Genomic DNA, 11689 nt, shown 5'->3' with positions numbered 1-11689 from the left:
CCGAATGCTGGTGGCTGGCCCACGGCTGAGAAGAGGCAAATGAGATATTGCTGAAGGAAGGAAATGGTGATGTTTGGAGGCTGGCACGTGGAGGTGGAGAGGTTGAATTGATGAGGAATAAATGGTGGGCTCTGGTTGATGAAGGAATGGGCATGGGCTTCCTACTTGGGCCTGGACAGGTGGGCCTTTGCAACTTGATCCATGGCATTTAAAAATGCCATTTTCTTTCTTTCTTTTCCTTAGAAATGTCAATTTTCCTTTATTTTTCTTGCTTTTTCAAGAGCAAAAATTCCCTACAAAATAAATATAAAATAAATTATAATACAATATTTTCAACTATAAAATAAATCAATTTAATTCTTTGAAAATATTAATTATAACTTAATTTATATTTTATATTTGAGTTCAATAATACAACATTTTTTTACCACTAACTTAACAATAATAATTCAAATAATTAACTACAACATTTTACAACAAAATAACTATAAAAACACACAAAAGTATATAAAATCATGATAAGACTAATAAATTCAAAATTACTTAAAAACTTAATAAATCAATTAAAAACTCAAGAATTAAGCAACAATTAGCACATAAAAAGTGTTAAAATAACTCTATTTTGTAGAGTTATTAGAGGGCATGGCCCACAACCATCATTATTTGAACTTATTTGCATGCGTGATTAAGGCTATTACTGCTAGGCATGCACATTATAATTTGATGACATGTTATTACTGTTTATGAGTATATTGAGTTTTCTTGCTGGGCTTCGGCTCACGGGTGCTATATGGTGCAGGTAAATGCAAAAGAAAGCTGGACCATCCTTGAGTTGGAGAGCTTAGGTGACGATGTGTACATATGTGGCTACTCGACCGCCACGGGAGAGGGTTGAAAGAGGAACTAGGGTTTAACCCTGTTTTGTCGCTTAGATCAGTTGGTTGTAAATATTTCCTTGTAATGAAATTTTAAATTATATTTTTGGGATCCCAATGTATACATTAAACGTTTTAGTGAAACGTTATATCTTAACCAAAAATTTTAATCCTAAACTGCTAATCATACTTAGTTACACAATTATGGCCAAATGACTCGGTTAGCGAGTTTAACACTGTTCAAAATGCACACCGTAACGGTCCCCAGAGTTTAGGACGTTACAGGACCACTTATCAAAACCCATGCCTTCTAGGTATTGAGCAATAGCTGGGTCTTTTGATTTGATTTTTTCGAAGTGAGTGTGGAACTCAGATTTCCTAAAAGCATATGCTGCATTATACATCAACACATGAAAATGACCAGTCTTGAATTTAGCAACCACATTCATACTATTGTGGTGGTGGCAAGCACCGTGATAGGCATCGGGGAAAATAGTTTCAAAGGCATGTATAATACTTTCATGCCTGTTAGATACTAACGCCAGGTCCTCAACTTCCCCAATCATTTCCTTTAACTTTGACATGAAATACTTCCAAGAATCATGATTCTCACTATCCATAATACCAAATGCAACTGGATATAGATGGTTATTTGCATCCAGCGCGACTGTACATAACATCTGCCCACCGTATTTTGTCTTTAAAATAGTGTCGTCCACACATAACATAGGACGACATGTACGAAACCCTTTTCTACTAACTCCGAGTGAGAAAAAACAATATTGGAACCGATCATCCTCAGTGACAAAATTTGTCAACGTCCCGGGATTTTTCTGTTGAAGCATGAACATGTACGATGGTAACTTCTGGTAGGATGCGTCCAGTGTCCCTTTGACATAAGAAAAAGCCTTCTCTCGATATCTCCAAGATTTTCCATATGTCAACTCAATGCCATAATCATTCTTAATGTCTTCTCTTATGTTATTTTCCATGTACGCATTCGATCCAGTCTGAGATTTCTTCTTTATGCAATGACCAATAACCCAAGGTGCAGCTTGACAATGGCCTTTATGTCAGAGGTAAAGTGGGCAAGTGTGTTTATTGGTGAAACGAGTTATCTCTAACATATCCGATTTAGGCATTCTCTTCCCGCTCAATCTCCACCCATAATCAGGACCCTTGCAAGTGATATACCAAACTTCAGTACCTGACTTATTCACCACAAACTCGAAGTTCTGCTTCATTGCATACAAGTGTGCCTTCGTCTTCAACTCTAACTTTTTTTCGAAAACCTTCCCAACTTCTATTACTCCACAACTCATTGCATACAAGTGTGGGGATAACATAAGAGGGGTATGGGATATCTTCAGCAATATATGCCGGAGACTCCATCTATTTCTATCGTCTTGTGTAGTTGGACGACTGCTCTCTGAGCCAGGAGTCCTCCGTCCTTGGCTTTCTTGATGTCTTAGCAAGGGTCATACATTTAAATTATCTACTTGCTCCACATGTAGCATCGACAACCGATCCTCGAAGTTATCATCAGAACTACTGCACCCCTCAACTTTTTCATCATCATCACCAAAATGGGCACATGGATTTGTTGGGGAAAAAAGTTTCATTTTGACTAGGACCTCCCATGCATACACTTGGCACAAGAGTTGTTTATGGAACAGCCGTGCAGGATTGATTATTGTTGACGCGGTTTTTCGTTAACAGTGTATTACGAAATTAGCTGGAATAAATTAGTGCTTAAGGATAAACCATAATCAGGAAAATAACACTTGGGAATGTTAGAAATGAAATATCAAGAGCACTCATTTCTTTTTTACGTGGTTCGGAGGCTAAAATCCCCCTAGTCCAAGAGTCGATATTATTAATGTATATCTCTCTATATTTTTGCAGAGTATCGCATTACCGAGAAAGAACCCAACCCCTTCCCTATCCAAGGTCTTGGTATTTATAGAAGAACCATCCCAGGAAAGGGGTCGGGGTCCTCACGTGAATACAAATTCTTCCTGTCACTTGTCTTACACAAATGATGAATATTATAATTTACAATAAGGTATGGTCTAATCATTAGGTAAAAATGATCATGGGTCGTCTGGCATAATTGGACACGTGATGTCTGATCACACACGTTTATATTACATGTCCAAGAATTCAGGGATAAACGGACATCTGATGTCTGATCATGCACGTTTATATATAACGTATTCATGTATATACAGATTCCTGGAAATGTCAGATCTGTAGCGTACCCCGACCTGAACATAACTCCAGCTCGTGTCAAGGACGCTGCGCTTTATATGTGTCTCCACATCGTGTCTTATTGCTTCGTATTCCTCAGCTCGTGTTATTACCTGGGGAGTCGCACTGCCCTCGCAGAGGAAATATCACCTTGTAGATCCTTTAGTATTGTTCTTAGCTAGTCAGTTGTACTCGAGCTGTCTGAAAGACCCAGGCTGAATAGCAGGACGTACATTTTCCCCCCAAGTCCCTGCCCATGTCCTAAGACGTCACTCTGACTGACATGGTGGGGACTTTTAAACTTCTGCCGCGATTTCCCAGGTTCGACACTACTTGAGTATGGGACACGTGGAACGCCGTGATTGGCGTCTGTTCGAGTTTCGAGGATTGCATTAAATGGCCTGGCCACCTTTTCGCCGCCGTTTAATCTTTTGAAACATGACCTTTATATCTTGCACTAGCTTGATTGGATGGTGCACGTTTCCTTATGCCTTTTACGTATAAATAGGGCTGGCAATTTTCAGTGTTCATCACCTTTCATTCAAAAAATTTCCTCATTTTCTCTCTTCTGAGCTTAAAAAACCCTTCTTCCTTTTCTGATAAAATCCAAAAAATCCCAACAAACTGTCACCAAAACCCTCGGAAACCCAGTCACCAAGGATTCTTCTAGGAACTCTCCATCTACGCTGCTTGCTTATTTTGTTTGAAGAATACACTGCAAGTTTTCTGTTTTTCCGAAACTTTTCTTTCACTGGTTTTCGCGTGTTTCTATTCTTTTTTTTTATTATGCTAATCTGCACTTCACCGTCATTAACATTAGGTTGTTCCTAAACGTTTTTGGTACATAGGTTTCGATTTAGGTTTATTGAGTAGGTCCTAAAATATGTCCAGGATTGTGTTGTTCATATACTAGGTAATTTCTGGGTAATTTTAGGAAATACCCATTCGACTTGGAGAAGATGAAAGACTTTTAGGGCTCGACATTAGTTTTCTTAGGGGATACGCTTCTAGGGTGGTATTGGTCTAAACCGCTTCCCAAGGAGGGTAGTGGCCTGATTTTCTGACACACGGATCCCTAAACATCAGGGGTCTGTTGGGAAACCTAGGCGCGTAGCATAGATAGCGCGTGGCACCACATCGCAGGCTGAGCTTGCATTAGCTCGTGTGTTAGAATCCTCAGCCCTTTGTTATTTCTTGCCTGTATAAAAAATTCTAGGTCGCCCACTAAGAGTTCCATCGTTCTTGTTCGATAGGCGAGCTCATGGCACCCAAGAAAGGCGCGCCCAAGAAGAACGTAGCTGGCTCATCGTCTCAATGAGCCAACAAGGGAAAAAAGGTTGCCTCCAAATCCCCCATCCCCCAGCTCCGATTATCAAGGACCTTTCTTTCTCTCTCAAGCTCTCAACCAAAATGCACTCTTAACCTGCAATAATTAATTAATTTCAGCTCTAATTCTCTTGCTATTTTTATTTCCAATTCCAACTAGAACAATAGAAAGAAGCCTCCAACATTTTCTTGGATAGGGGGTTGTACACCCCAAACTTAGCTTCAAAACTGCCTCTTTCTCTCTTTTTTTTTTTTCAAAATAACATTGTAACAGTAAAGATATATATATATAGCAAGAGAAATATGAATATTTTTATGTGAGCTCATTCCCACACACCCCCAACTTAGATCCCATCATTGTCCCCAATGTGGCTACACAAATACATTATGCCAATTATTAACTCACTCCCCTAACCAATAGTAAATAATTTGTCCTTGATAAATTTCAGAGGCTAGGTTCGGTCACTGAAGGATAAAAATTATGGGCATGGGGGTGGTAAACATTGATGGGTGTTAAGAAGGATTAGGCAAGTTGGCTCAAATAAGGGTGACTAAGGGCAATTAATATTCATCGGGTTAGCTTGAAAGGCTCAATCGTCCAAGGATGGCCTAGATCATTTCTAAGTTGTAAAGCTAGCTAGGATTTCCCCTCAAGGATTACACTAACCAATTCTAGATGCTTAAACTTTCTCAAGGTGTTGGTTATTCTAGAAAATCAAAGCATAGTAGGATAACACAAGCACACATCGGTTGAAAGAATAACTATTAGATTAGGCATTTGGACAACAATAGCACCTAAACTAGCATATTCAACACACAGACACAAGGCATATCACAAATGGAGGAAAGTGGAAGTTTTCATCATCGAGCTCTACGCCAAACAAAACTAAACAAAAGTACCTCTCGATACAACTAACACATACTGACAAGAACAAAGACATCAACAACAAAACAAATAAAACAAGACAGAAAACAGAAAAACATATAATTATTTAACATAAAGTCGAAAGGTAAAGGAACGAAGAAACCCCCTTGCAACTAATCAGACTCCTCAGCAAGAGAGTCCATCGCGTTATCTTCAACAGCAGCCCATGGCTCCAAAATCTGCTCGGGGAAGGCAGGAAACGAAGGTGCAGTTTTGGGGAGATTATTTTGAAGTGCTTTATTAAAAAGGCTTGTTTGCTAAATTCCATGCTCTAGCATCCTGGAACATTTTATAAACTTGCTTGCCAAAACTGAACTGCTTCCCCAAACTGTGAAAATCAGTAATCGTAACCCCAAAATTGCACCTCCATTGTACCTAAAAAAAAAAAAAAAAAGAAGAAAAGCACTAAAACAAAAAAAAAAAAAAATTAATAACAAAAAATATATTTATGAAATGAAAAATGCCTCAGTAACTTTTTGTTTTTTTTTTACTTTTCAAATTTTTTTTTTAGTATGTGCAGATGCAACTAGCTGCCCTCATGATTCATCTTTAATCACAGCAGCTCTATTCACTTCATTATTCAAGGATCCATCAAAATGGACAAGGTCTTGTTTTGATTAACCTCGCCACCCCCAAACTTAAGGTTTTTCCCCTTCACCTTCAACTTTCTTCCTGAAATTTCATCACGCAAGTCCAATGCACCACAAGGAAAGACTTTAATTATCAAGAATGAATCAGAGAAACTTGATGCTAGATGTCTGGAACTTGCTTTCATTTTAGAATTAGAGAAATACACCCGCTGCCTCACTTCGAACCTTTGGGAATGAGTGATGGACCCAAAACGGGTATGTTTTAAATATTTATACTCGCAAGCGCACGAATCGTATTTATAGAATAGTTTTGTGTAAGCACGAGGTCGAACCCAAAGGAGTTGTCTAAAATTGAAAAGGAAACTATTTTAAATCAAAATTTATAAATTCTAACCTAGCTCCAAAAATTGATGCAAATTTGTAACAATAAAAATAAAATAAAAGACAATAATAAAGATATTAAAGACAATATATATAACATAAATTAATAATAGAAATGAAGATGGTAAAAGAAAGATTATTAAGATAATAGAATCCACAAAATGTAAGTTTAATAATATTTATTAGTATATTGATTCCCAAGTTTTAGTGATAGTTAAAATAATTTAAACTATCATTTTCTAAATAGATTTATAAATTTAAGTACAAATTATTTCTAAAAAGATAGGATTTTTCTTCACTTTTCAAAATTATAATTTCAAAGCATTTAGTGTAAATCAATCTAATGAAATAACAAATAAATCAATGAACATTATTTATAAGACAAAACATAATATTTTTGTTCTAAGCATGGATGTGTACAATTTAATGACACATCTTACACAAAGAATATTATGTATTTGCACTAATGAAGAACAAAGTTTAAATATGTGTTAACAATCCAAAATACATGATATTTAAGATGAAAGAAGATATTTGAAGAAGAAAATTCCATAAACTTTGTTGCACAAAATGGGTTATCAACATACAAAATAAATACTATCTGGTTACAAATTGTTTCATCATCACCTTAATAATCTTAAAAAGATTAGAAACACATAACTAAAATAGCAAATACAAACTAAAAATTACAAACATAAATAGGAAAATTTGGAGGATGAACCCCCAAAATTTTCCTCTAAAAATACATAGAAAGTAACCAAAAAGAAGAAAAAGATGAAGAGAATTGAGAGGTTTTGAATGTGTAGAAATTATGGTATAGTAACCTCCCCTAAAAAATTGACACCTAAATGGTCTTCAAAACTCCCTATTTATAACCAAAAATGAGGTATTAAAATAATCAATTCAAATTAATTAAATTGATTAAATTAATTTAGTTAATTATAATATGGTAAATAGGGGTAAAATATAGGGTGTAATAATGATGTTTTGGGGTAAAATGTGTAAAAAGTGATGTAAAAATGTTGGCATTTTTGACAATAGGGGACAATTGTACTTTGGACAATTTATGGGCTCAAGATAAATAAAAGGCTCGTTTGGGGTTTGTTGGCTGAGTGTGGCTGGGAGGGTAGGGCAGGCGTGATGAGGTGCTTTCGGGCAGGTGGATTGCTGGCATTGGGGTATGCTGCTGGAGCTGTGGGCTTCGTGGGCCTTGGTGGTTTGATTGCTGAAGGTGCACGGCTGGAAAGAGTTGATGCTGGCAGGAAGCTGGTGCATCAGGAAGCTTGAACGTGAGGCAGGAGGAAGGCTGATTGAAGGAAGTGCTTCGTGGGCCAAGTGGCTGTTGGGCCTAGAAGGTGGCAGGGCCCATGAGGCTTATGGCGTTTGGGCCTTTGCAACTTGATCCATGGCATTTTTAAAAATGTCATTTTCCTTTCTTTCTTTTTCCTTAAAAATGCCAATTTCTTTCATTTTTCTTGGCTTTTCAAGAGCACAAATACACCAAAATTCCTAACAAAATAAACATAAATTAAATCAAAATTAAATATTTTCAATTATCCAATAAATCATATTAATTCATTGAAAATATTAATTATAACTTAATTTATATTTAACATTTAAGCTTAATAATACCATATTTTTTTACCACTAACTTAACAATAATAATTCAAATAATTAACTACAACATTTTACAACAAAATAACTATAAAAACACACAAAAATCTATAAAATTAAAATAAGCCTAATAAATTCAAAATTACTTAAAAAATTAATAAATTACTTAAAAACTCAAGAATTAAGCAACAATTAGCACATAAAAAGTGGTAAAATAACTCTATTTTGTAGAGTTATCAATGAGCTTTCCTACCACACTTCTTTTTCTTCTTTCTACGTGGCTCTTGCAAATGAGATGGTGCCTTGTTTATACTTGCCCCTAGCTCATTGTTGCTCTCAAATTCTTTAAGAGATAGCCTCATCTTCACTTTCTTGTTATACCTTGTGGGTACCTCTTCCTCCATATTAGAGTTCTTGACAGTGATGGCAAAACAATCTCCTACTTCATCTGGAGAACGTATAGGATTGAATACCTTGAAAGTTATCTGTTCTTCTTGAGCTCTCATTGTGAGATCCCCTTTTTCCACGTCAATCAAGGTCCTCCCGGTAGCTAAAAATGGCCTACCCAAGATAATAGGAACATCTCTATCCGCTTCATAATCAAGGATGATGAAATCAGCCGGAAAAATGAATTTATCAACTTGCACAAGTACATCTTCAATTTTTCCTTCCGGGTGCGCCATAGAAAGATCTGCCAATTGCAAAGTGACTGTAGTTGGCCTCGCTTCTCCAATTCCCAACTTCTTAAAAATAGACATGGGCATCAAGTTAATACTAGCTCCCAAGTCACATAAAGCTCTACCCACATCTCTTCCACCAATAGAGCAAGGAATTGTAAAGCTACCCGGATCCTTCAACTTAGGAGGAATTTTACTCTTCAACATGGCACTACAGCCTTCCGTCAAGGCCACCGTTTCAAACTCACCAAGTCTCCTTTTCTTAGTCAAAATGTCCTTAAAAAACTTTACATAATTTGGCATTTGCTCCAAGGCCTCCACTAGTGGTATATTGATATGGAGTTGCTTCAAAACGTCTAAAAACCTTCGGAATTGGCCATCTTGTTGCTGTTTTTGAAATCTTTGAGGGAATGGCGGAGGTGGCTTGTGTAAAGTCTTTTCTGCAGTAGAATGCTGACCCGATGTTGTATCAACTGGGGAGAATTCAGCAGTTGCACTTGCTGGTTTTTTACTCGTTTCCCCCTTGGTTTGGATTGAAGTGGGCTCCTTGCTGCCCTTTGTTTTCTCCTCATTCACTTCCAGATTTTTCCCACTCCATAGATTGATTGCCTTGCATTGTTCTTTGCCATCCCTCCTTGGATTCTCTTTATCACTAGGCAAGGAACCTTGTGGCCTATTTTTCAAATCATTCGCCAAATGCCCCAATTGAATTTCAAGATTCCGGAGAGAGGCTGCTTGACTCTGAATTACAGCATCATTCTTGGCCATATAATCTCTCATTAAACTCTCCAAAGAACTTGATTGAGAGCCTTGAGGTTGGTGAGCTCTTGGTTGTTGAGGAAACCCCGGTGGAAATGACTGTTTTCCTTGTGCTTGTGCTCCACTTGAACTTGCTCCTTGACCCCCCCATGACAGGTTTGGATGATGTCTCCAAGCTGTATTGTAAGAGTTTGAATATGGGTTGTTGCGGTTGAAATTTTGATTACCCACATAGCAAACCGAGGCTGGATTCGAAGGGTAATTCTCAAAAGTATGTCCGTCTCCACAATAAACACATGAGATTTCTACACTTTGAATGGCAGCGGCTGGCTGTATGTTCCCTCCCAAACTCATGTTCTTTAGAATGTTGGTCATTGAGGTCATTTGAGCGGTTAGAGCGGTTAACGCATCAACTTCAAGAACTCCCGCCACCTTTCGACTTGTAGGGGCTCTAGTGGTTGACCATTGATAGTTATTGCTTGCAATCCTTTCCAAAATCTCGAATGCTTCATTGTAAGACTTGGAAAGAATGGCTCCATTGGCTGAAGCATCCAATACCATTTGAGAGGCTGCATTGAGACCATTGTAAAATGTCTCTATTTGTATGCAATGAGGGATACCATGGTGCAGACGCTTTCTCAACAACTCCTTGAATCTTTACCAAGCTTCACTAGTGGACTCATCTTCCAATTGCTGAAAAGACATAATCTCACTTCGAAACTTTGCATTTCTAGTGGGAGGGAAGTACTTCCTTAAGAATTTTTCAGCCAAGTCGTTCCAATTTGTCACCGAATCGGGAGGAAGGGTGTTGAGCAATGATCTAGCTCGATCCCTTAAAGAGAACGGGAACAACTTCAATCTTAGCGCCTCTTCACTTACTCCTTGTAGCTTGAAAGAGTCACTCACCTCCAAAAATGAGCGAAGATGGAGATGAGGATCTTCTGTTGGCAACCCACTAAATTGACCAACTGTTTGGAGCATTTAGAACATGACAGGTTTGAGCTCAAACTGAGGTGCTTGAATTTCGGGCCTCACAATGCCCGGATTGAGCTCGTTGAACATAGGGGCAGCATATTCCCTTATTGCTCTGGCTCTATCATCCGCCAAGGCAATAGGATTAGCCATGTTATGCGCACCCCCTTCTTCTCCAACATTTTCAGCCATGTTGCAGCGGCTTTTAGCCTTTTGTGCCTTTCTTCTTTGTCTAAAAGTACGTTCAATTTTGGGGTCAATAGGAGCAAGTTCAAATTCTTCTTGTTCGTTCATGCACTCGATTAATCCTGAAAAACACACAGTCCAAACAAGCAGAATTAGAACCAAACAAACAGAATAAATTGCAAAATAGTTGATAATACACAATTTAATTTCAATCCCCGGCAACGGCGCCAAAAACTTGTTACTCTTAAGCCAAAAACCTTAAGCCAAACCTCACCATAAACCTTAAGCCAAAAACAAAGCCTAAAATCTCTAGCACTAACACCATTTCTCATCCAAAACACATAAAACAATAAGATCAAAAAAATAGAATTTGATGAAAGCACAAGACAAGTTCAGTCGTGGGGGTTTACGTGAAAGTTATCAACCGGATAGGAGCTTTTGAATGACCTCAAGAACATTTTGCTAGAAGAAAAGTTTATCATATGAGAAAATCGTATAATAAACTTGGGGGGGGGGGGGCAAATGTTATCCCCAAAAATTGGAGATCGATGAAGTGGAAATAGAGGTGACAAGTGGCAGTACATGGTCCGTAAACGACACATTAATAGTCAATAAATATATTGGCTCCTCAGAGTTGTGATAAAGTGATCTGGCTAATGAAGAATTTTGACTGGCCAGTCAAGTGTTATGACCGACTAGGCATGACCTTGTCCGACCAGTCATATGGTTGTCTGCCCAGACATGACCTTGTCTGCCCAGGAATGACCTTGCCTGCCCAAGCATGACCTTGCCTGCCTAGGCATGACTTTGTCCGACCAGGCATGAACTTGGCCGATCGATCATGACCATGTCCGACCAGTCAAGTGCATGTCTGCCCAGTCAAGTGCGTGACTGCCCAGTGAAGGTGTGTTCGACCAGCTTGAATGAGGTATGGGTCGACCAGATAGAGGAGGACTACGCCAAGATTCCCAGAAACGACTTCAACAAGAATCGGTCTTGGCATACACGGGAATCTCTCAATTTATCCCACAAATTTAGTGTATTGTTACATTTTGAATATTAATGTAATTTAAATATAATGAGAATAATAAAATATCCCGAATATGGGGGGATATCATCTGTACGATCCTAAGC

General features: G+C 38.1%; 1 protein-coding gene across 1 annotated transcript; it reads right to left on the bottom strand.

The window, feature by feature from the left end:
* Positions 1-8197: 8197 nt before the first annotated feature.
* LOC133795032 (uncharacterized) lies at positions 8198-9958 on the bottom strand. Its single transcript, XM_062232485.1, has one exon. The coding sequence runs from the start codon at positions 9956-9958 to the stop codon at positions 8198-8200; it is 1761 nt and encodes a 586-aa protein (XP_062088469.1).
* Between the last annotated feature and the right edge of the window lie 1731 nt (positions 9959-11689).

Source organism: Humulus lupulus, chromosome 8 (assembly GCF_963169125.1).
Source record: "Humulus lupulus chromosome 8, drHumLupu1.1, whole genome shotgun sequence".
NCBI lineage: Eukaryota > Viridiplantae > Streptophyta > Magnoliopsida > Rosales > Cannabaceae > Humulus > Humulus lupulus.
This window is presented reverse-complemented; position numbering and strand designations above follow the sequence as displayed.